Raw genomic sequence first — 25,881 nt, 5'->3', positions numbered from 1 at the left:
TTCCCCCATTTTATCAAGACATCACTGTCATATCATTCAGGGTCTGATTTATGTGGCTAATTAGCATTTTACAGTTGGTCATAAATAAGTAACAAGATGTTATTAATATCCAAAATGCTGTTTGACAAAAAAGCTGCAAAAAGAACTGACATGCAGAGTTGAAAACCAGGTCTAGAACAACAACCTTGAGCTGGAATCAAAATGGAGAAATAGTTTTTGGTTGTGGATTTTCTAAAAAACAGAAAAAAACATCTCAGCTGTTTAGAAGCCGATACTCCCCACCAACTAGTTCAGAACTGAAGAGGCCTTTCAGATGACAAGGTAAGTGTCTTCAAAAAGCCACAGAAAGAAGTCCAGTTGCCTTTATTAAAGATTCAAGATAACCTACAAAACAAGTAAGCAAAGAAAACGTAATGATTCAATATTTCACTGCATATAAGTAACCTTCACCTGGCCTTAAAACTGGAGACCTAATATTACTACTGTAATATCATAAAAAGATAAATAAAATGAGGAAGACTTGCTTTTCGAAGCGTATGAAAAACATTAATGGCATAATCCTGCATCAAAAGCTTGAGCAAAGTGCGAGGATGATAAGTAACAAAAAGCCATTTGGACAATGTGTTGTGCTCTGAATCTGCAGGTTGCTTTGCATTGAGATTAAGCGGTCCACGCTGGTTGGCACTTTTGTATGATCGTTGAGTTGATGACTTGTTGTTTTTCCCATTTTAATGTTGTGTGAATTCAGCATTAGCAGTGTTTCACAGTTCTGGTTCAATATATGTAGCCTTAGCACTGATGTTTCATGCAGAGATGATGCAGTTGGCTTTATATACCTCAGTGGCAATAAAATGCTGGGTCCGTCCAAACTAATGTTATTTGAATGTCAGATTTGTCTCCACTCGCAGCAGTGATGCTCTGCACCAGCTTGAACGTTATAAAGACCCTCTTTGGCAGTCAGTAATCCCTTTAAAAACACATCTGTGTTCCTAAGAAAATACGTCCATGGTCTTAAGATGGCTTGGCACTCACTCTTCACCATTAATAATTATGCTAATTGGCCCTGCCCACATAGCCCCAGAGCTCCCATTGGCTCTCACTTCTTTCACTCTGATGTGTTGACTTTGTTTATGCTGTGCTTTGTTTAGCACTTCTGATATCGGGGTAATTCAGCAGTAAATGTTTGAACCAGAGAGCAATTCTCAAGAGTAGAAAGCTAAATTATACAAGATCACATCAAGTGGAAGTATTCGTAATGCATTCATTTAGTATTCATTTCTATGGCTGTCAACAGTATTAGGAAGGAAAGGTACTGCGTGCCAACAAAGAGCTGCACGCAGTGAGCTCGCAGCTTAGGTGTAAATGTACCTCTGAGCTCCCAGCCGGTAGCTCAGGAGTTCCAGTGTTGCCAACTCCTCGGTAAGGAAAGTGGCTATTGGCTGGGAGAAACAAAAAGTGAGTAAAAAATACTCTAAATATGTTTAGAACTACAATTTAACTTTCTTCTGTCAATTATTTTCTTGGAGTGTAAGCCGGGGCAGGATAAGCCAGCGGCGACTTTGTGCATGAACAATTCATTTGCAGTCTGGACGCGGAGGGGCGAGCATCTCCTGCTATGACTGCAGCTGGGAGGGACAGCTGCTTGAGGACTGGGCAGCCTGTGAGTGCTTTGGGCCCACGGCAACACCCGTTGCTTGTTAAGAGTAAGAACGATGTGCTTTCACGTCAGAGTCATCAAAAGTCTCCAATAACACCAGAAAAAGTCGCTAGATTTGTTGCTGGTGGCTTTTTTTAAAAAGAGTTGCTGGGGGGGCCTGAACACTTGATAAAGATGTCAGCAAAATTGCTTAGTTGGCAACACTGATGAGTTCCTGACTGAGCGCTCAACTTTGAGGTTCTGGCAAATTTGGACACTAACTCTCAAGTTCTCAGTTGAATGCTTGGGAGAGCAAAGAGCTTTGGAGAAAATAGTAGTTTTCTAGCTTCTCATTTCATTGGTACCTTGTGGCACATGCAACTTAACTGTTTGGCCTACTTCCACAAATAGCCAGGATTGGTTCCCAAAACTAATCTATGTAGAGCAGGGGGTTTCAATGTTTTTCAGGCCAGGGACCCCCAAACTGATGGAGAGTTGGAGCAGGGACCCCCCTACTATTTATATGGCATACAATTGTAGCCTAGCAAGCCAGACGCCTACAGCAAAAAGCTGTACAGGGGTCTAGTGACGCTGGATAGCAGTGTGGGCGGGATAAACGGTTGTCTGTTAAGTTGCCTCTGCACTCAACGCCACGCAATAGGATGGCGCAACTACCAATCAGAGCGATGAAGAAGGATTACGTAGTCAGCGTGACGGAAAGTACATCGTGGTGTGTAGTCTAATGTCAGAGAGGAAAGAATATTATTTTTCTTTTCGACTTTGCCTGTGTTTTCAATACCGGCACTCCAATCTGTTAATGTAGAAACTGTACGCAAATAATGTGGAAGAATGGAACTAAACGACAGTTGCCAGGCGCAGCCATTGTTTACCTCTCTCTGGAACTACACACTGAAACGTCGCACCTCTGTCGCCACTAGGTAGCCCGGCCTCCGACCCCGCGTTCACGATTTGATTGGCCTGATTAAGTTTCGATTGTCAGCCTCGCAAAACAACCACAAGTGACTAGACTAGCCCGGGAGCAAATTCAATTTGCGGTCTCGAGGGGCGTCTAGATTTCTAGGCTAATACAATTGTGTTTTATATTAAACGGGGCCTAGTGCCGTGTATAAACCTAGCTACTCTGTTATTGTACATTCCATACTAAGCTATTCAAATAATACACAAGTTAATATTTTCATGTTTTTATTTTAAACATGTGCAAGGTACAGGGTGGCCGTGAATGCGTGCATTGCTGACTGAAAGATAACGTGTTCTGCCTCCATTTTTCCGTTCGCTACATTATTTTGGATCCGTGTTAATGTGCATTTAAAGACATTGCAATTTGTGAGAAAAAACAGTTTGAAAAAAAAAAAATAATAAATAAATAATTTAAAATCACCTAATCAACCAAAGATCAGCCATATCATTGATCGCTGTTTTTGCTCATGTTACGCCTTCTTACACACTCCTCAGTTCATGTTTTGCTTAAAAAATAAGTCATGTGGGCGGTCGGTGGCGTAGTGGGTACAGCAGGCGCCTCATGTACAGAGGCTACAGTCGCTGCAGCTGGCCCCGGTTCGAGTCCCGCACCGGATGGCCCTTTGCTGCATGTCTTCCCCTTCTCTCTGCTTGCTGTCCATTAAAGGTATAAAAAAAAAAAAAAAAAAAGAGTAATTTTTCTTCCAGGGATTTAATCATTTGATTAAACATTTTAGCTAGAACACGATTTTCTGCAAACAATATTTTTCAGTACTTTTTGACAAAGCTATTCTGTTAGTCATCTGTTACTCATTTGCTCTTAGTACTTTACTTTACAATATTGGCACCACAATAAATTGAATACTTGCATTTAATACAAATTATATGAGCCCCTCTAAATATATAATCTAACTGAACACCATGTGATAATTGTTGTACCAGTTTGTACCCCCCCAAAAAAGGCAAGTAATGGCCAGTGCCGAATGAATCTGCTCTTCATTCAGAACCGATCGAAGTGGTTGAGTGCTCTGCAGGCTATAATGTCCCGCAGTTCTGCAAACTATTTGCCAGTTGGACACATAAGCAACGAAAAAAAAAAGGGCAAGATGCTGCCACTGTGAATGAGGCGAACTTTAGGCCTTTTCAGAGGATTTTTTAAAAAGCTTCATGGAGCGTCAATGTTAAAGTAACCTAAAGTCAGTCTGCAGAAAAAGTGCCAGAACAGTTTGAAACACACTGAAGGAGCGCACCACAAATACCAATTTTAAAAGGCCTGAATTTAAAGCTCAACTGCCTCCTCAATGTGTACACAAGTAACTGTCATGAGATTACACGAGCCTAATGAAGGATTATCTGACTCTTTGAACTGATCTTTTGCACATTAGATCCAGTAAAACAGAACTATTACCTCTGCAGCTAATCAGATATTGCACCTAATTATTGTCTCTGCACTGTTTCCCTGGCCCACTTCTTCTGTCATCATCACGCTGTGATCACTTGTGCAAAGTAGGTTTTAATTAGAATTTGTTGGGACTTTGCAGAAGTGAGACCTCAGCAGATGGGTTTCCCACCTGAGGGAGGTGAAAAAGGCATGCCTTCTTCATTCCTCTCATCTTCAGTCCCCAGGCTGCCATCAATAGAAATGTCATCAGCGTGGCGTCAACAGCCCTGCCACTGAGTACACATCATTTTCTAGCCAACCAATGAAAGGTGCTCTGTTTGATGGTGACTTCACTTCTGCTGAAAAGGACGATGCGATGGCAGATGCTATCTGCCGGCCAGTGTTTAGACCGACTCAATGGTTTGCTTTTTTAAAAAAAAGAAAAATCTCAGTGGGGGTTTTCCTTTTTCTGCAAAGGTGCTGCTATTCAAGCCTTGTGTTAACAATTTCAGAGTACAAAAAGTAACCATTTATTCAGGGTAGCACCACCAATTGATGGAGTATTTACAGGCTGAACTATGGTATCCATGTCTCTCCCACTCGCTTCTAAAAAGAGCCGTTGGAAGGAAAAAAAGAATTCACTGGGGAGAAGGTTTACCAGCTACAGGTCAGGAAGTTTCAGGCGGCAGTGGGTGGTTTTCTCTTGACGGTCCAAACGGGTGCAGCGAGAGGTTAAAATGAGACTTTGTGAGCACACTGTGGAGGACTGCATCGCAAAAAACATTTGTTTCAACTGACTTGATGTTTTCTTTTTACTCCAACATTTTATCCGTTGGAGATTTTCTTCAGGAAGACGAGCAGATGCATCGCTTTCCTGGAATTCTTTTAATAAAAACACGATGAATGACACATTAATAATAAATGTGTTTCTTTGGGAATGTTACATTGTCATCTATGACTAATAGTTTATAACTAACCTTTGCACAACTGACCAGCTTTTCAGTAAAAAAAAATGTATATATACACAATGAACAAAGTGTATATAAAGCATGGTCATTGAGGGTGTTTTTGCAAATCCAATAAAACACAACTAAAAAAGCAACTGAAATCCAAGAAGTACTGAAACCCTTAATTCAGTACTTTATAGAAGTCCCTTACTTAAAGTCTTCTTGGGTAAATCTCGGCAGGCTTTGCTAAACTGAATTTTGGGCTATTTATCACACTCTTCCAGGCAGGTTCTGTCCAGCCTCATTAGATTTAAAGCTACAGTCTGCAACTCTTTTTCAAGCATAATGCCTGGAACTGTCCGGGGATTCTGAAAGTAGTACATTAAATACCCCAATACAAAAAAATGAGTTCTCTAGGTCCCCTATATGTCCCGCTAGGTTCCTCCAAAGCCAGCAGGTTTGTTTACAAAATTGGTAAAAGGTAACCAATCAGGTTACGAGCTGGGCTCTGCTGCCTGTCAATCACCGATTGTGCACGCGCGATACAAGGTAGGCTCGTCCCCACGCTTATTTATCTGGACTATTGAACTTCATTACGGGCTAGTCTACTTACTGTATCTTCCATGATCGCAAATGACAGGTGAGTTGATGAATGAGGAGTCGTGTACGCGCATCTGGCGTGCACGTAGACGTGCACGAGTTCTCATGTGTTTTGATGGGGCGGGACAGGAAGTTGAATAACTTTTTATTTTTTGGTTAAAAAATAAGCATTTCTTGCATTTTGCGACTACGGAGGTCACCGTTTTCAACTTCAAGCGTTCTGATAAATCATGTAAACTCTTAAAATGCCAAAAATTAGGACTTTACGTATGACAACAACAAATCCTGCAGACTGCAGCTTTAAAGCAGCCCCAGAGAAGTTTTTAACCTTATATGCTTTTGACTTGTTTTGAAGTAGACCAACCTTTGTTATGCACATTCCCAGCCCAGAAAGGACCCTGGAGTGGTTTGGCTTCTGCCCAGCACGACACTTTAGCTTTACGGTACCACGTCACGAACCAGCAACCAGATAGAAACACACTTTCACCATAATAAATAAAGTTTTTTTAAAAAAAGGAAAAAAGAAGGACACTGTTGCAATTGTGCTTTAAACCAAAGATATTTTGACCAAAGCTTGTGACGGTCTGCTCATGTCAACATCTATTCATTCAGTCGAGGCAGACCTAAGAATGATTTAGGCACCTGGGCCCGGTGTAACTTCCACCTATTAAACGCTGCCTGTCCACAGTCAACGGCGCTCTCCTCTCCCGAGCCTCTTTGTTTCGTTTTACAGTGTGTGAGTAAATACCATGTGGGAGATGTAGAAAAGCACGATGTTCATCTTTTCTTTGATATTGTGTCCACAATCAGATAACTTTAAATCTGGCATTCAGCGCCTCCTTGTATTAGATGTTATTTATAGGGAAAACGTCTAAAAAAGCATGGAGCTGTCATGGCTTTTCTCAAAAGCCTTCAGGGGATTTTTGGATTATGTCCTCTTTTAAAGTCGAACACTTTGAGACCACCATTAAGTAGCTCCAGTGGCCATGCTGTTAGCTTGACCACGGTTTAAGATTATGAATTGAGAATAAACCCAAGACAGTAAGACGCTGGTGAAAGCTCACACTTTGTGTTTCCATCCATTCCATATTCCCCGATTCTGCCAGCCCCAAGCATAGCACGCCTCTGCTGGGGAACAGACGCTTAAAATAGAGATGGAAGGACATGGAGTATGCATTTGCATTACCCTAAGAGAGTAACAGAGACGGAGGAAGAATAGAGACAACGGCAAAGGAGCTGTATGGTAGTATCACCCCTCTGAGGGGGAAAAACTCCAACGCCCGGGACGAGGAAGAAGGACACGTCTCCTTACAGATGACGGTAGGGCACATTAGATCCCACCAGCAAAACAAAAGCTACTAACTACCTCACCAAATTACAATAATGGCACAATAAATAGTATACATCTCTATGTACGTCCATGTCTGCAAAAAAAATCTATAAGCTACAATGTAAATGAAGATAGAATCCATTAATTGGCAAAACATTCAACTGCCTATGACAGATATATCTGCACCAGTACATATGTAGGAGGATAAGTAAGGAGGAAAACATTCTCATGGGCCTGTCTTCGCAGTTTTTTTTGGTTCATGAACTGCCAAATTAATTCTAATGTACAGAATATGTGACCTGCATTTAGATTTCCCTTCTTAAGTATCTACATCCAATCCAAAAATCCATTTTCAGTTGGGCTGTACATCAGATGGGTAAACATCTGAGAAAATGGGATTTTGCTTTTGTTTTTTTGAAAAAAAAAAAAAAAATTCTCTAAAGTCAAAAATGATCCCAGGAACATGTTTTCAAACGGGATGGGGGCAACAAAGGAGCAGAAAAGTTGGAAGTATGATGCTGTACACCTGACACAATCTTTAACAATGAATTAGTTGTCAACACATCCGATTTGTAAGATCTTTTTTGAATAAAGAGAGAATTCCAGAGAGGCAGAGTCATTCAGAAATAAAGACTACATTTGGCAAATAATTTAAATTTGGAGTGAAATAAAAAATACATCAAAACAACAGTCTAATTGCACCAAAAAAGCCAAGCGACGAGGCCTTTTACATGTAAAATCTACTCAAACTGTTTAAGACTTTAATAAATGGATGTTATTGCTTTGTTTAATGAGAAGCGCAGACAGGTTTCTAACCTAATGTGATGTTATCGCTAAGCCCAGAAAATAATTTCCATCTCTTGGGGAACTGTCATCTCTCTTCGAAGTAAGGAAACATGACCTGCTTCTGTGTTTGCTTAGCTAAGACTGATGAATAAATCGTACAGGAATGCTATCATACATTAAGATAACAAACTTAAGCTTTCGTTAATCAGGGGGGTTCATGTAATATTACTTTAAGATTACAAGTCCATGAATTCTTAAGATTCTGCTTAATCTACCAAAAGACTCAACTCTGACCTTAAAAATGATTCTGACCCCTTTGAGTTTAGTGAGATGAAACTGTTTTCTTTTATTTCCTTCGACCGCAGCGTATTGGGTAAACGAGGGCACGATAACACTCCTCTTTCACCTCTCTCAGTTCCATTAATTCCACCATGTAGCTTTAAAAGACTCTGACCCAGAATGATCACTGTTCACTGAGGAGGTCAGCAAAGATGTCCTGTAAAGCCGAGACAGCCCCAAGTAGGGAAGCTCTAAACAACAGAATTTAATAAGTGCTCTCTGTGAAACCGGGGAACAACAGCAACGTGTACTACACACCACCAAAGTAACCTCACAGCTGATGATGCATAAGTGACCATTTATTTTGCAGATGGATAGAAATAACACAACCAGTGTAATCATTTTCCTATTATGTGGTCATGCATAATTCCTGTTCAGTTTATTTTCTAATAATGTTTCAGTAGTTTCATGCAGAAACCATCGTTTTTTTTCGGAGTTTAAAAAAGAATGAGAATAACTTGCATACAGATACAGATTAACTGGTCAGAACTACAAGAACCGAGTAGGACCAAAAGTTGTTAAAAGGATGACTTGTGGTATTTCTCTTTTTAGAAATAAGATGGTAATAAGATGCTCAATCAGATCCTACCCCGTCGATCACCCCATCCTAAACCTTCAAGAGACACAGCAGGGGGGCTTTCATCACTGCTACTAGTTCTTGACATCAATTTTATGTACCGGGGACTTTAAACACAGCTGTCTACAAGCAATAGAATTTTACATCAGTAGCAGAATAACAAAGGAGAGGATGAATGCTCCTGTTAAATGGGAGCCAATTAAATGTAAAACGATGCATTTTTTTAAATACCATTATTAAGTCATTGCCTATGGCTTAATGTACTCGCCGCCATTTACATTTCTGGAAACATAGTGGAGTTCCCAGAACCAAGCTTGTGTGCAATAATGCCAAGCACAACTTGGGAAAATATTTTCTAAAAGAAGTGGACATTACGAGAGTAGCAGTGACTGGAAGTGCCAGAGGTGAAAATGAAAACTTCCAGTCACACATTTACATTAAAACACAGGGTTAGGGTTAGTTGGACGACTGATATGCACACTAATTCGATCACTTGCATTCAGCTCGATATGACAAGCAAAGTGTAACTCAGATCATGGATCAGAAATCTACTGGGGGTGACAAAACAAAATAATACATATACCAAATGTACTCAATCACCACGTTAAGCATTTTTAGGCTTGTTCATAATAATTCACCATTATTTTTTAAATAAGCAGCATATAGCTATGAAAGCAGTTCAAAGTTCTGCCAGTTTGTACTCACAGGCTTGATAAATTGTTCATAATGTCCATTACTGATGGATGTGTGCGGTGCGGAAGCCAAATCCTTTTGATTTGTGATTGTGTCTGACTCAGAGAACGGAGGACATGAGCCAGGGAGCCGAAAAGCGATTCTCTGAACTGGGCTGCAAGTGCTGTTAGTCCGTGTTCTGATTTTCTTTCACATGAACTCCTTTTAGCAACTTTCCTACAACCACTCTGGGACCTGCTTGTGACGGTCATAAACCCAGAGGGGAAAGATCATGCAGCAAAGCTCAGAATCTCTTAACTGATCAGCACGCTTCAACATGTTGATGCTCTGACCCATTAATACTCAATAATACGGATACTACATGCAATATTTGTGTCAAATGCATATTCAGGCATGACCTTCATATTCATTTCAGCTTTCTATGTCAGTGTATTTTCCAAGGTTTTGATGCTATCGCATCAGCAAAGTCTTTATATAGACAGACTGACAAACACCTGCAGGGGAACTCAAAACCTCCTTCATTGTCATTCCTGCATCTTTCGGACCACAGTGTTCGACATTTACCCACCCTCAGACTGTCTCAAAGGGAAAACAATGCCAGCTATGCTGTGACAGCTGGTAAATACTGGAGCATGTTCTGTTTTCAGCTCTGTCTCTCTGGACTAGGTGACAAAGTTGAAGCATAACAAGTCTGCAGTGCCCTTGACGAAGACTGATGGAAAGATGGGTAAGACATTCAACTTTTGAATAAGTGGGGTCCGAGGGTGGGTTGGTTGAATCGAATTAGGAACATTATTTGTTTTTCTCTTATGTACTTACAATAGGCCCCACACTCTATATCATTCTTCACTTTAAAGTAAAAACTAAATGCAGGATTTATTATTTGACAGTATTTGTACAGTGCAGCTTTAATGGTTTTATTCAAAGTAGGTCCTCTACAACTAACATCAGCATTAAGATAGAGTGACGCTAGATCCAGGATAACGGCATCCCTCGAATCACTAAATCCTCACTGCTCTGAGTGCTTTGAAAATGCATTTCTGTGCAGTTCGGCAGTGTCGTTTCAGAATGAATTTATAAATGCATCCATAGCAAAACGACTAGCTGCCTGATTAAGTCATTAATCCATGTTTGTTTAATTAACTCACATCTGGGACATGCCTGGACCAAGCAGAGATTAACTTAGAGCTCAGCACTGGGTAGCTGTTTTTCTGCCGGTGAGTGATCCACTTTTAGGGATCCATTGATGACATCCAACAAAACTGTGGCGGCAATGAGCACGGTCAGCTTCAGCAAAGTGTCACCACATATTTGAATGTTTTGTTCTCCGTGCCATTGTAGCAGAAAGAAGGTTATTGTGAATGTGTCTGCTGCATGATGCTGCAGCGTGAAAAAGACAGAGCTGCTCCCGCCTCATTGCACACAAACTCTGACAGAGAGATCACTCTTCTGGACTGCTAATAGCAAAAAATGTCTTAAATTAGAATAAAAGTGGCATTTGTGTAGTAATAACAAACATATGTTGTCAATTTCTCCCTAACCAAAACCAGAACTGGTAACATTACCAGTACCATAGTCTTTAAAAATGTGCCCCCGGGCCCATTCTGATACTTGGTGTCAGTAACCGTCCTTACCTATGACAACATTTGTAAAACACTGCAGCAAAGACTGAACTTTTTGAAAGACATATTTTCTATAAATTCTAAAGATACGGATTCATTTATTTAGATGGCTGTGAATTACATGACGGAACACAAATCTATGATCAAGTCCAACACAAACTAGAGATTAAACAACCCACTGAAATTTGAGCTGATTTGAAGGGTCAAAATATTGCATAAAATCAAATTAAACCAATATGTTTGCTCTCAAGTGAGCTTCTTTTTGTTGTGAAAGTCTGATATGTGACCATTCAGTCCGATTTTATATATATTCTATATTATGAGTATGTGTGTGATTGAAATTGTAGCAGATTCTTAATCACTTTTTTTCTTAAGAGGTACTGAGAGCATAGCCTGCAAACATTTTTATTTATTGATAAACCTTTCTTGATTAGAAACTCCATATGTTCACAATAACACATTGATTATTAATAACCCTTCAAAACTGCCCCAGGTTACTGGACCATCTCTCACCCTTACCTAAAAAAAATAAAATGCTTCAATAAAGCTACTGGACAATGGGAAATGACATGTGACCATGTAATAAGCTTTCAAGTTACAACTATGCAAGTAAGATAGTTATCTGCTATCTGCATGCAGTCTATAGTCTGAAATAACTTTTTTTCAAAGATGATGCTCAATAAATCTGTGACTCGTATCACAAATCCATGACGAGTTTGGCACATGCCTGGAAAACTGTAACAGCTTGACCGTCTTCAAACCGCGACCTGCATACTGCTTAAGTATAGTTATTGAACAGTGATGAATCATCATGGTACTGTACACGCATCCATGTTTTTTTTTTCACATTAGACACCATTTTCTATACACTGGGGATAAGAAAACAATGAGACAATGATTGGAAACAGAATACCTGCATTAGTGGCTAAAGTACTATATAAGCTACAGTAACTGTGACTTTACCAGTGATCACTCAGACTGCTTTCATCAGTCCATCTGAATCCACTTCGGATATTAGTTGTTTATTCTGAATACCATGCTTGTCCAGACTGAAGTGCCTTAATTACTATTTGAAGGATTACTGTAGAGACATTAAAGATTCCCTGAAGATAAACGCTTACAACTTTGATATTCATTTGACACTTAATTGCATTCTCTCTATAGGTAAAATATATTACTTACTATAAACAAAGGTGATTATGCATTTGTAAATGTAAATTTGGAACAAATTTAAGATAAACGCACAATTCTTTCGATATGAATGCCTACGCTTGGGCTGGCGTTGTATACCGACTTTTTAATTTATGCTAGTATCATTTCAAACCGATTTTGAAATCTGACAGTCTGTGTCCCCCATAAAGTTGCCTGAGTGTGTAGCTCATAATGGCCCTGCCCACACCTTTCCCTCTGTGTTCGTCAGCAACAAGCTGAGCTGCACTTGCTCACAACTTTTGCTTTTTAAGAAAAAAAAAAAGACTCATACATGTCGCGCCATCTTGGTCAAACTGTGGCTAAATTGTCATCAGAACACCTTGCGAGCATGTGCACGCTTTTCCTCACTCAAAAGAAAAAACAAGCATTCTCTGTTAACCAAGACTGCATGACTAAGACTTTTCCTGGTCGACTTGCAGTTGAAATTTAAAGAAAACAGTCTGATAACAGTTGATGTTAAATGTATTTTCCAAACAACTCATATTTTTATTTTTATACTAAAATATCAAAAATCTACAAATGCAGAGCTCGATGAAGCGCTTGGATTCGGCCCTCCACACCTTTCTCACAGACGTTGCAACAGTTATTCCCAACTTAATACACACACAAAGCAGATTCAATATGATTACAAAAGGAATGCCTGTTGAGTTACACTGTTGCCAACTTCTTCAGAGCCTTTTACGATACAATTTTTTTCAAAAAGCACCTACGGAAAAGATGTAACCTTTTAAACTAACCTTAATTACATTCTTTTCTGGTAAAGTCATCCCTCTGATTCACTGCAGGGCAAAAAAATTTAAAGAAAAAAAGAAAAATTTAAAGCATTTTGTTGTTTCTTATGCAAAAATATGTGGACATTTGAGAATAGGAAAAAAAGTTCATGGCAAAATACAAAGGAAAACCTGGAAGGGTTTTAAATTACAGATTTTAAGTTGATTTAAATACTTGTATAACATCATGCAAGTGGTGATAAGTAAAAGATTAACATTGGGCCAATTTTATAGGAATTACTAGTATAAATAACGCCATTTAACCTAAAAATACAGCAATATCAATTTTTGTTTAAAACATCACCACGTTTTTCCTTCATTTTCATTGCAGCTTAGCAAGCATAACATTAGCTTATTCTACTGCAAGTTCACTGAGGCGTACATTAGATTACTCATATCAGAATGCCCTCTGCAGGATAATAAAGAAAACCACCTCTATGATTAATTATGCTTCACTCATTAATTGCGTTATGTCGCCTGTGGTCTGAAGCACTTAAGAGTCTGTAAGTTTTTTTAATTTGAATGAGTTATTGAAATTTGAAGTTTACCCATCTTCGCACCGATGCTTAAACTTCGTAGACATGGTGACAAGCCTAACACTGCATGTGAAAAGCTCTAAAAGTAACCACAATATTCGATGAAGTTATGTTTCCATGGTTGAACACATTAACCACAGAAACCTACCAGGCAGCTCAGAGCCTCAGTCCAGAGTAATTTATGTTTCTAGGGGAAAAAAACACTAAAATCAACAGGAATCTCGTCCTCTCTCGCAAGGAAATATAAATCCGCTGAAAGAAATGAGTCATGCGTTACAGTTCAAATGAAACAACCAACTGTCATTTGAAAAAGTATACGGCCATTAAAAAGGCTGCGCTTCTCATAGATATGTCTTATTCAAATGAAAAAATATGGCAGGTCTGTCTTTCCAGTTCACTAAACTCAATAGACTGCTCATGATAAAGCTAATTGAAAATGTCAGAGGCTATACAAAATGCTGAAAGAAGTCCCCTTCAGCTCTGATGCATGGTGCCTGCTTATTGGATATTTATAAGGTACAGGGCTACATGGATTGTTCTATATTCCATTTAAAAATTCACTTGGACTGGATCTTGGCCCACAGTCCTGGACACAATACAGTCCGTTGAGACACTGAATGAAACTGAATGAAGTACTGCGTCACACTATATCTCGCACATTTTTCACTAAAGGAAATCAAAGCTCAACCTAGTACAATTATCTGTAAGCCTTTTGCTTAATACGTTAATAGGTAACATTTGAGAGAAACGATGACAGTCAGCATATAATACGTTTGTAAGAACACATTCAGAAGACTTCTCTCGACACTTCAGCACCCTTCTTATCAACAGTCTTACATTGTGGCAGCAGCACAACATGGGCCATTAGCAAAATGTTGCATTGTTATTTTAATCTCATTCTTCATTTTTTCCTTTGGCACTTTTTTTTTCTTTGCCAGCCATTGTGCAGAGCACTTTTCAAAAGCCTTTTTTAATTCTGATGGTGGATCAAATAATAGAAGGTAACATCTTGATGGGTGATAATAGAGCTGATCCTCACGTCTAAGCACATCATGTCTTGTGTTTTCATTTTTCAAAACCACATGTTGCTTTGGCAGCGACTCAAAATGGTCAGTTTGCATTACCATGATGCCTTCACACACATACTGATACTTTCCTACCTTCATCCTACTGTAAAGATAAATCTTGAATATTTTGATATTCTTGTTTGGGCAAATGTTACTCCAACGTGTGCAGTTTCTGTGATGTATTTGTAGGGGATCGATACTGTACACTGTTACAGAGAGTAACACTACAACAGTAACGACAAAAAGTAATTTAATGCTTAAATAACCATTGTTGAAATGAGGGCTGCTGAAAGAAAGGTGGCATTTTACCCACAGGGAATCAGATCTATGACGACTCAGAACCAAATACAATGAAGGTGGTGAGAAAAATAAACTTTAGTCATTGGAAGCATGGAAAATTGTGTAGAAAACCATCTTCAAGTGCATGTTTTATTGAAAAATAATTGTGATTAAGATATAGATTTATTGGTAAACTGTAGATTTAATAAGATAAATTCAGGCCTGAAGAGGTAAGTGTATTTATACATCTTAATAAAGTATATGAAATATTCGGCATAACATAAGCTTGAAAAGCTTATTTTAAGCTCTTGACCTTTATCTATAAAGCTTACCTTATTTCGTTTGAAGTCTGGAGCTCATTTAACTCTGCTTTGGGCAGAGTTTCAGAGAAAATGTAATAAATACAACAACACTGTCAGTTACGGCTCTAATATTATCATGTCATTATCCAGCGACTGTCATGATTTCATGCTTTATGACCAGTGCTGCATATTTTCTCAGTAGCTGGTTGGTTTTGCAACTGTTGAGGTATTTCTTACAGTACAGCTGAGGGGGTTCATCATTCATCCGCGTAAAGCGAGAGCTGTGATGCCTCTCTGTACTTGCAACCTGTTGAATATGCAACCACGTTTTTATTAGAACTGGAGATATATACGTGCTCACACTCACAGGGCAAGCAATGGGCAAATATAACACAGGATGAACACAAGCTCAATTAAGAAGATACACAAAAACCTAATTTCTTATTCCAACTGCTGTTTTTTCTAATTTGTCGATTCCGGTGGCTAAATCCTGGACAATGCTTTCTTTCAAGCTTTTTTCACCCATAAATGGCAGAGATTTCAGGATAATGTGCACGCAGTTCGGTCCAGACTCCTGTGCTGGAGATGGGCTCTTATTGCTGGTAACTGAGACGAAGGGGCGTTGGGGTGTGTGGAGAAACGCACAGATGGTAGGACATGGCGTTGAGAAGGGCCAGTGAGGCTCCTTAATGACTCATTTTTGTGTTGACGTTCAGAGCATATCCACAATATTTTCGAGGAGATATGGGCAATGATTTTTGAATTTTTAAATGCTCATTTAATAATAAGAAATCACATAGTTAGAGAAACATGCAAAACCACAAACCACAGTCATCAAAATAAGTCTGAGTGGAAACTCACGTTACGTCAAGACACATTTTACGCTATACTAATAGTTCAAATAGTTCCCAGTGATTTTAGATAGTTTTAAGATCATAAATTAACATCCCTACTATTGTGCCAATGCAAACAAACACACTGGCCAGGCAAAAAACATAGAAGATCAACTGCTGTGTGTTCACACACCGTGCGATGTTCAGCTTTGTAGTAACAGTTCTTTCCTCAGTTTGCTCCTCAGGGGCACATAATAATGGCAACCTGAAGGCATCAGTGAAAATTCGCCAACATGTGATCAGGTTGGCTGCTTTTTTTTTTTTTTTTTTGCCTTCTTTTCAACTTAATTCTTCCTGAGGGGGCACAAATCTTTGCTCGACTTCAATCATTAAGCCAAACAAGCAAAATACTTAACTTTGCTGAATTCAAACAAAGTTTATCTGGCTGAGTTTCTGCAGCTTTGCTGTGTGTTACCTTCAGCTCATACCATGAATCCACCGAGAAGGACACAGCATGGAAACAAATAACAGAGGAATCTGTAACTCCCGAGTGAGCAGCAAACCAGCAAACATATCAACAAACACCGTTGTACAGAGGGCGGTCATTTTCTAGTCTCCCAGCTCATAAATCCCGCTTTATGTTAACGTGATGCTTGGAACCTGTGTTGGTCTTTACGGTCGCAGTCTCCTACAATTCAGCAAGTACCGTCGCTGCACATTCTGCAGACATTAAAGCCGATGTTGTAGCCAAGTTCATGAGGTACCTGTCACAGATAACTAAACTACACAAGATGGCTAAAATCACCCCTGCATGTGCAGCCGCTTTTACTCTGCAAATGTCCAGGTTATTGTCAAGACTGCAGTGCGTGTGTGAGAACTGCTTCATGCCCGTTTTCGAATGATTCAGAAAAGCATTTCTACGTCTACAGTCCTCGAAGACTTCTCCCACTGACTGACCGCAGGCGTGTATTTTGCTATAAGTTATGTCATAGTAACAATATCTTTTTCACAATGACTAATTAGTAATGCCCCAACTGGCTTTTTATCTATGAGAAAGGAAAATAATCCACTCTTCAGGACACAGGCAAATTACAGTATTATGTGCCTTCGAGATCAATAAGAACATCTTAATGAACAATTAGACTTTTACAAAGGTCAGGAACATTTGAAGTAATATGCTGGGAAGGTCTGACCCTATGCTACTTGTGTTGCATTATAGTGCCAAAGTATGATTTTCCATTGGAAACCTGAGTTAAGTTTCACCTTATTACATCTTTTGATCCAAACTAAAAAAGCACTGGAGCCATCTCCACACAGTAGGAGACGTTGTTTCTTCTCTTTTTTTATGCTTATTTATTTTGGTAAACATCATTTGAATGCAGCTATGTAGTTGTGGAACCTACTGACTGAGGTGTAAGAGTTGAGTTTCCCATGTAAACATCCAGCATTAGGCAGATAAATAGTGGTTTCAGTGGTTTCCAAAGAGTTCCAGAGATTTATGGATTGCTTCTTTGCAGCAGACCTCTGGGAGGCAAATACTGTATGAAATCTTTTTTTTGCAGTGTGCAACTCACACACACACACGCACACACACACACACACACATGCTCTACATCTATGGCCCTAAGGCTGAGCTGCAGCTGCTGCTACTATGGCTGAGGCCTTGTATTACTGAGGTCAAAACATAATTTATAAAGAAAAAAGGTGGGGAAGAGTAAATATCTATGTGTGGTTAGTGGAGGTCCAAGATGCAACAGCCAAGTGTGTTGCATCATCCCATTAATTACTCCCACTGCACAATGTCCTCCAGTGTGGTGTACATGACCCACATGCACAGAGAGATGAGCCGGGCTGAAAGAACGAGGGTGAAAAAATAGAAAACAGAAAAACAGGACAACGCTCCAATCAAAACAACCCTGTTGCTGTGGGAATTTTTTACAGTGGCTCATCCATTACCACTAAGGTGCCAAAACAAAAATAAAACATTCATTAAGAAGTATTTCAGCAATGCTGTGAGATGCCCCCATGCCGTGCCAGTTAGTGTGAAGCGCCATGACGGATAAATCTGATCCTTTGTAGAGGCAGTATCGATCCAGCAAAAGCCCACTACATGAATCAAGTATGAGCTCCATGCTGTTAGTTCCTTTCCTTTATAGGATGGATGTGCTTCAGTGCAACAAGAAGACACATCCATGTTGCCAAACTGGACAGGCTGGTAGTTAATACAAAGGCTGAGCTGCTGGCAACACGGTGAGAAGTCTATTTGAAATTCTCAACATCCAAATATTAGAATTTTCATTTTGACATGATCTTTAGTTGTGGAGGGCAAGCCGATGATCCATGACTGACTATTCTTATTAGGTCTATGCATTCAGAGAAGTCCTTCCATTAAATAAACAATAAACAAATAAACATTTTGCTAAATGTCGTTGTACATAAAGTAAAAGCCCTGCTGATTGTGACAGTAACTGGACGCTCCGTGCATATCAGCAGTGTAATTTATCTGGTAAACACAAGACTGCAGGTGGCAACATGCTGAAGGAAGCGTTGTGAACTCATCTCATCAGATATAGTGCAGATTGTGAACGTAAATAATAACTGTTTACACTGGTTGCCATGCTGGTTTCTGTTTAAACCCCTAATTAATTTATTACACTGCAACTGCCTCTGCAGGGGTTACAGAAACCCCCCCCCCTCTGATGAAATTACACTGGAAGACATATGAGTGAAATAGACCAGCAATGCCCATGCCTGAGCATCTTCTGGTTGGAACCTCAGCGTGCCAACAACAGCCCGTGTTTCAAACAAAACTACATGAGCCACTTCTGACAACTTGAAGGTTGGGACTTGTCAGAGCTGCCACATTTACCCACTTCAGCCACAACTGTTAGCTGATGGAGCAAAGTGGCAGTATTTAGTGTCTGAGCAAAGTCAAGGGCTCATTGGCAAGCAGGTAGAGATAGAAGCAGACCATAATCACCTGTTATGCACCTGTTAGCTGTATATTTTATATACAGTATATATATATGTATATATATATATATATATGTGTGTGTATACATTGCATGTAGGTTGCAACCACTATTTCAGAGTCAAATGGTGGAATTTTATTTATTTCACACTGAGAGTAACTTCCTCCCGTCCTGCTATCATCAGCAGCTACTGTTGACTCACAACTACATATATGTGTCAGAATAATTCTTGCACATGACAGTTCTCTTTAACAAGACTCTATTCAGCATCAAACGCGCATGTCTTTACAGTTAAATGAAACGCTACGCAGTCTCTTCTAGTTTTCCAGCAGCTATTCGGCTGAAGATTGCCAGTTAATGGGAATACACTGATTTGATTGGCACAAAGAGCAGTGTCATGTGTTTCCCACTTCTTTTAACTGTCTGTTTCCACAGCAACAGTATCGTGCTGCCAACAGATGTGCCCGCCTGTTTAAAAGCTGAGTTGGCCAGTGTTGCTTTTTAATTCTTTTTCTTAAGGCCAGAGATCAACATGATTAATCGCTGTACATTTATTTAAAAGCAGTAATTTGCAAATGTCTGACGGTTCATTGTCACAGTTGTATTTAGTCCCATTTGCTTTGCCACATCAGAGAAACTGTTATCAGGATCCTCAACAGGTACTTTAGCTGAGCGACCAGGATCTTGTTCGTGTTCCCTTTCGTCCGAGTAAAGAAAATAGACCGCTGAGAGCGGAAAAAACTGGACCTGTGAGTTGGGCTTTTAGCCTCGAATTAAAGTGACAGGCTTAGTATGCAGAGCAAACCATGTAATTATACCAAGTTCAACGAGCAGGGAGTTGTCAGATTCTAGATTGTGATTCTACCCCAAAAGATTATCATGGATTTTTGTTTTGGCCAAATCACCTACTCCAGGGATGTCCAAAGCTGGTCCTCGAGGGCCCCTGTCCTGCAGGTTTTAGATGTTTTCCTGCTTTAACTCACCTGATTCAGATGAAATGGGTCTCTTCAAAAGATTGTAAAGTTCTGCACAAGCCTGCGAATGATGCATTGATTTGAATCGGGTGTGTTGAAGCAGGGAAACATCTAAAACCTGCAGGACTGCCGAGGACTGGATGTGGACGTCTCTGACCCACTCCTAGTGTACAGCAGAGGCCCATTACGTTCTACAGACATTTTTTGAGTCATAAAAGAAGAGCAATATAAATACAACTTGTGCTGCAGATTCTTTTCCCCTTTGGTCACGGAGCCAAACTTAAAGTATTTTAGTGTCTTTATAAAGGTTATGTGGACAAAGTGTTACAGTAGGGACCTGGACCACTATAACATTTATGATCCAAATCTTTCAATGCTATACCCCTGAGTGATATGTCACTTTATGGGTCACCATTGTCTTTAACGACAACCGTAACGCCCACCCCCCGTTTTCTCGTCTTTCTCTGTCTCTTGATGGCATTTCTACTATGGTCAGATGACCCAGCAACCACATCTGCTTTGTCTCCATCATCATGACACAGGGACAACCTGTCTTGGTCCTTCTGGATTTAACAGACTGCTGAGCACAGGGTGTTAACAACACACACGCAGACACACTCATACAGACACACACCCCCACCCCCAGAGGATAGGATCTCAGAGAAGCAACACAGCCTATTTCACTGCAAATTAGGTTAATCACGCTCCAGAGAGGCCCAGTTAATAACCCTCATAGAAGCTATTAAGATGGCACCTAAATCATAGGAATATCTGAATATCTGATGCCCCCTAACACAGTAATGCCTTGTTTCGCCCCGGAGTTCTTGCTAAAGCTTGCTCTGAGAACCAAGGCTGGTCAGACCAGCTGTCAGCTCCAGACTGCTGATGTTGTACAGTTATTTCTCACTGGAAACACACATCAGCGAAGAGTATAATATATTGCAAAGCCTTGTTCATTAAGTCAGTTAAAAATAATCCAAATTAAACCATGATTCAGATGCAAACCCGTCTCTTTAATGCCGTGGCAACACACAGAATACTCGACACATGAACGCCATGTGTATCGATACGAGGACATTTTGTCTGCGCTTTTGTGGCTCGTATTGTTTTAAACTAATTCCAACTCATATACTAACTTGACACACCACACCCCATCTCCATTTATTTCAAGAATTCATCCAAGCCGGAGGAAGCTAGACACCTGAAGGATCAGTCAGCTGTACAAAACAATCCTACTCTCAGCGAGACCTTGTGAAAGCCAACTGGTGTCTCTGCCAGTAATATTATGCAGCTGCAGTATACTGACGCCTGATAGCATCTCCTGTGCCTCAGTGGGACGAAAGCTCACTGTGAGGAACTGAAAACCGTGTGACGTCCATGAAAGATTGAGCATAGAGATGCTGAGGCTGGCAAAGATGAATAATGGCCATTTAAACCCCTCAAGTTGGACGCTCTGGTTCCACCTATTCCATCTACACTGCGTACGTATCAGCTCATTTGCATCCTGGCTATCATGCAACAGGCTACAGAGGGTGAGGCTATTTAACTGCACATGCTGCACAACACAGACAGTTCCCAACAAGTATCTCTGTTCTAATTACACCACTTTAAACCGATAGCTTTTTCAAATGCAGTATAATTTGGATGGAAACCATAAACTGAAGTGCGTCAATCAGCAACTAAATCGATTTGCCAGAATTTTAACAATTGGTTTAAGTAATTTATCAGGAAAATGGTTCATATGTGCAATACAGAAATCCTTTATTCTCTAAGAGGGCACGCCACTGTGATTTCTGGGTAATACAGAGGAGCTCAGTTATTTCTCATACTATAAAATACATTCCAATTTCCACATCCCATGATTATTCTTATTATTCTTACGAACATACAAATTTCTTCAGTTAAGCTTGACTGTTACAGGTCTGAGAGAAACTCACATATTTATAACAACTAACACAAGAAAATCCCTCCTAACTTCATTTGTGCTTAGTTCATTTCAAATGGCTCACAATATTTTCAATTTTTTGTTTTACCGCGGAAGTATTACATTGTTCCAGTCGAAGCTTATAAAGTCTATAATGATAATAATAAAACATTATCACCCAGCCCTATTTTACAGGCTGTCTTTATGTGACTGTTTGCCCAGAATACACGATGAGTAACAACTGTGCGGATCGGCAAAAGCTGTGGTTCTGCATTTTATCCTTATCCATCCATCAGTGCTTTTCTCCTGGTTTGCTGCATTTACGCCCACATATATGCTTTCTGTGGGTGGTTGGTTCTTTGTCTGTTCCAACAGGTAACAGTAACTTTATCTGCACATGCTTAGAGCTCAATTCCCCCTTTTTATATTCCACAAAAACAAAAATCTTTTCACCGCCCACACTGGAGAGGAAGAATTTACCCTTGTCAGGCTCCACCATAAAGTACTAGCAACCCTGAGTGATAACACATGACCGCAGCAATTCAATATTTGAGCCTATGGTTGAGAAATAGTCTGAAATGCGGTGAATTTCAACTGATGACAAGCTGCCTGAGTCCATAACAGAGGCTGTTGTTCCTCCTGCATCCCATTTTGACGTTCCACGTCATGTCAGCAAGTGACGGGGAAATTCCTGAACAAAATTGTTTTCTCTGTGCCTCAGACTGGTACATCAAGACATATAAGACCTAAAAGCATTTCATTTCATCATGTTGCGCAAACGCTCTGTCTACGGCTTGTGCTGCCATTACCCTGCGAGGTCAGCCTAAGATGTACGGTGTGTGTCATGCATAATCAATGCACAACTGCAAATAGGCAGGAGTTGGAGCAACCAGAGGGGGGATGAGATCCAGCAGGTGTCAGGAGAATCCGACTGCCTGCAGTTTGCTCTCATCTCACAGCCCACCATTACATCTGGACCTAAATTTTAACGCAAATCAGCTTTTGTTTGGAGACTTAAAAAGTCACCAACCTGCCCTCTGTATTCCTTAAGCTAAGGGATATGATGTAATTCAACAAAAAAAAGACAAAAAAAATTCTACTTATACTAGCGTGTAAGAGCAGAAACGCAGTTTGATGAGGTCCAGCTTACCTCTCCACCCAGACAGTGTCCATGCCATGCTCTCCTCTACACTGCATAAGCTCAGATCAGCAGGCTGCATGCACCCACTACTTCCACATTTTTAGGGTAAAAAGCCAGGGGGGCAGACTTTTAAAGCACTGAACTATAGAACTGTAATGTTATTAGAATCGCACATAGAAATGAAATCATGATTATTTGTAGTTTTTAATCAACAATTTCACCTCATTATTACCTTGCGATTGCATGTGGGGAGGACCTGACAGGCCTAACCTTGGGGCTGTGCCCGCACGCGTATCTGTTCACGTGTGTTTGGAGCACGCGCGCGTGTCTGTGCCTCTTATGTGAGTCGCTTGCCCCGTTCTGCTGGCGACCCCCAGCGTTCAAGATGCGAAAATGTCCAACATATTCCTCCGAAGAAAATCCCCAAAACATAGCCCAGACACAGAGCCTTCGCACTGACATGTATTAATGTCAACGTTACAATGTTGAAATTGTCCATTCGCGTGAAGTCATTTGCTGCAACGTCTCCTACATTGTGCGTTTAGGACCTATCGATACATTGAATCCAATCATCAATTCCAGCAGACTCTTCTAAGTTGGACGTTGCGTAGGTTTAAAAAACTGAGAACTGAACATGTTGTCGAAGAGCGGCGTCAAATGGGAAACAGCAATAAACACTACTCACATCCCCCGGTTCGTGCAACCGCTCGTGTCAGTAATATTAATCACCGGCGAATTATTTCAAATGAAAGCCAACGTGTCTTACCTGCGCGCAACACTCCGTTTTATCCACATTTTTCTCGACTGCCGAATCCGACTCAGTCCTCCAGGTATCCTCCCATTTGAATGGGTTTCCACCAAAGTCGACAAATTCTGACTTTAAAAAAAAAAACACACAAAATAAAAAAAACACTCAAGTTACGGACCTTACTCCAGCTGTCAAGGCGAACATGACTTAAGCCATATCCTTTGACGTTGCGTACATCGAATTCCTCCCAGGGAGCTGCCAAATCCCGCTGAAAATAGCAGAACAACAGTCAGTTCTCTCAGAAGTTGTCCCTCAGTTGCTCTATTGACCACACTCTTCCTCGTTGTCGGGGAAAGCGGAGGAGCAGGCGGACAGGTGAGCAGGAAACCAGAGTAGGTGCCCTCAAACTTTGCCTTCGAGAAAATCATTAATTCCCGACCCCCCTCCGACTGGAAGAACAGCGATGCAAGATGAGCGGAGAGGAAAAGCGAGGCATGCAGCTGGCATCCTCGTCGGTGACATGACAGCGCATCATCTACATTTCTGAGAGGCAGGTGAACGTCCAGAAGAAGAAAAAAAAAACACTTGAGTGTGGATGAGGATGTTCTGTTCTCTGAAGCTCGGAGGATCCAAGTCACCGATGGCAGGGGGTCCTCATTATCTACTTACATCTCTGGAGGTGCTGAGGGTTGCGGAGGGGTTGGGAAAGTTTAAAATAAATAGGTGGAACTGAAAAAGGGAAGAGGGATGCGACCAGGGAGAATCCTCGAGGGTGAGGGTTGTTTCGGAGGAGTTGAGAGAGAAGGGGGATGAGAGCTTGTCATTAAAGAGGAGAGGAGGATGGTCGGTCTCCTCCTGCTGCTCCTCTTCTCTCAGACTGACGAACGACCTGCCTGCTGAGCCCCACGCTGCCGTGACGTCATTTTAAAGCCAAATATGTCATGTGCCTGAGTGTCTCACTTCATATGGGTGCACACTCATGACTGTCAGACTTGGTATGTGAGGGCTCAGCACTGTCCAGCACATAACTGCACAGAGGCGTCGCCAGCACAAGGTGTTTATCGGGTTCTTGCTCAAGAGTCTGTTTTGTTGTGGAAATTAATTTATAATTCATATATGAATATATATAATATATTCATATATAATTAATATATATATTAATATATTATATATTAATTTATGTGTATATATATAAATTAATTATATTTATATTTTAATTTATATATATATAAATTAATTTTATATATATTTTCCACATACACCATCAAATACAGTGGAATGGACACGTCATGATTTTTGTCCCAAGTTGAGCAGTGCTCAATCCTTGCAAACTGACAAGCGCTGTTAATACTCCTGCAAGCAGGGCTGTAAAAATACCAAAAAAATGAAATCTGTCTTTCCATGTTACGCCTGACCGAACCTCAGAGGAGCCGAGCTGTTAGTCTGCTTCAGATTGGCCTAAACAGAATACACTTAGATGATTGAGTGTCAATCATCTCCTGATTGTGCATCTGGGGTGACAGTATACTGTGATGCCACTGGGACAGATCGACCCCTGCCAGGTCAGCATGGGGTGGCTACTGCTCGTCAGGATAAATAAACTCATCTTCTTCTCCTGCAGAACAGATTTCAGAATCAGAAACGTCTGCTGCTGCCATGGGAAGGCTCAGCACACTTCGACAACAACATAATATTCTATTTAACCATTATTGTTAAATGCACTTATTGCAGCATCTTAAGTAAGAGGAAAAATATTTGTTTCAAATCATATCATCATACATTACATCCTTGTTTTTTAATGTTGGTAGATTGAGGTGGAACAGCTATTTTAAAAGGAATTAATCTAGTCACATGAACAGCACATTGTATTATGATATTAGTTGCTGGAAGAAAAGAAAGACTCATCTCACCTTTAGGATGGTTCATAGTTAATGTAGATACCACATCTCTTGTTGAAGGTACCATGTCTAGTCTAATGTTGCGGTGTAGGCACAGTCAGTCTATCACCAGCATCCCACCAGAAAATACTGCATTTGTTAGAAAGTACAACAAAAGGTTAACTTTCCTCGCAGAACCATCTTCAAACTAATTAAACAATTTGAAAAAAAGGCAGATAATTTAAAAAAAATCAAATAAAAACTGTGTCCAAGCAAAATTCAACCAATCAGATCAGTGAAGCTCTACAAGCAGAGCAAGGGTGGTTGCTAGGCTGCATCAGCTGTGGTGACAGCCCT

General features: G+C 40.3%; 1 protein-coding gene across 1 annotated transcript in view; it reads right to left on the bottom strand.

Annotated features, from left to right (window-relative positions):
• The window catches only part of ajap1 (adherens junctions associated protein 1), a 59,569-nt gene extending 34,991 nt beyond the window's left edge, over window positions 1–24,578 (bottom strand). Inside the window, exon 1 of the mRNA XM_075476297.1 lies at window positions 23,666–24,578. Within this exon, the coding sequence (XP_075332412.1) occupies window positions 23,666–23,694 (29 nt within the window). The 5' untranslated portion in view covers window positions 23,695–24,578. The remainder of the gene's footprint in view (window positions 1–23,665) is intronic.
• Window positions 24,579–25,881: the final 1,303 nt, after the last annotated feature.

This window comes from Odontesthes bonariensis, chromosome 10, assembly GCF_027942865.1.
Source record: "Odontesthes bonariensis isolate fOdoBon6 chromosome 10, fOdoBon6.hap1, whole genome shotgun sequence".
Classification (NCBI taxonomy): Eukaryota; Metazoa; Chordata; class Actinopteri; order Atheriniformes; family Atherinopsidae; genus Odontesthes; species Odontesthes bonariensis.
The sequence above is the reverse complement of the archived record's forward strand: the minus strand, read 5'-3'. Positions and strand labels throughout refer to the sequence as shown.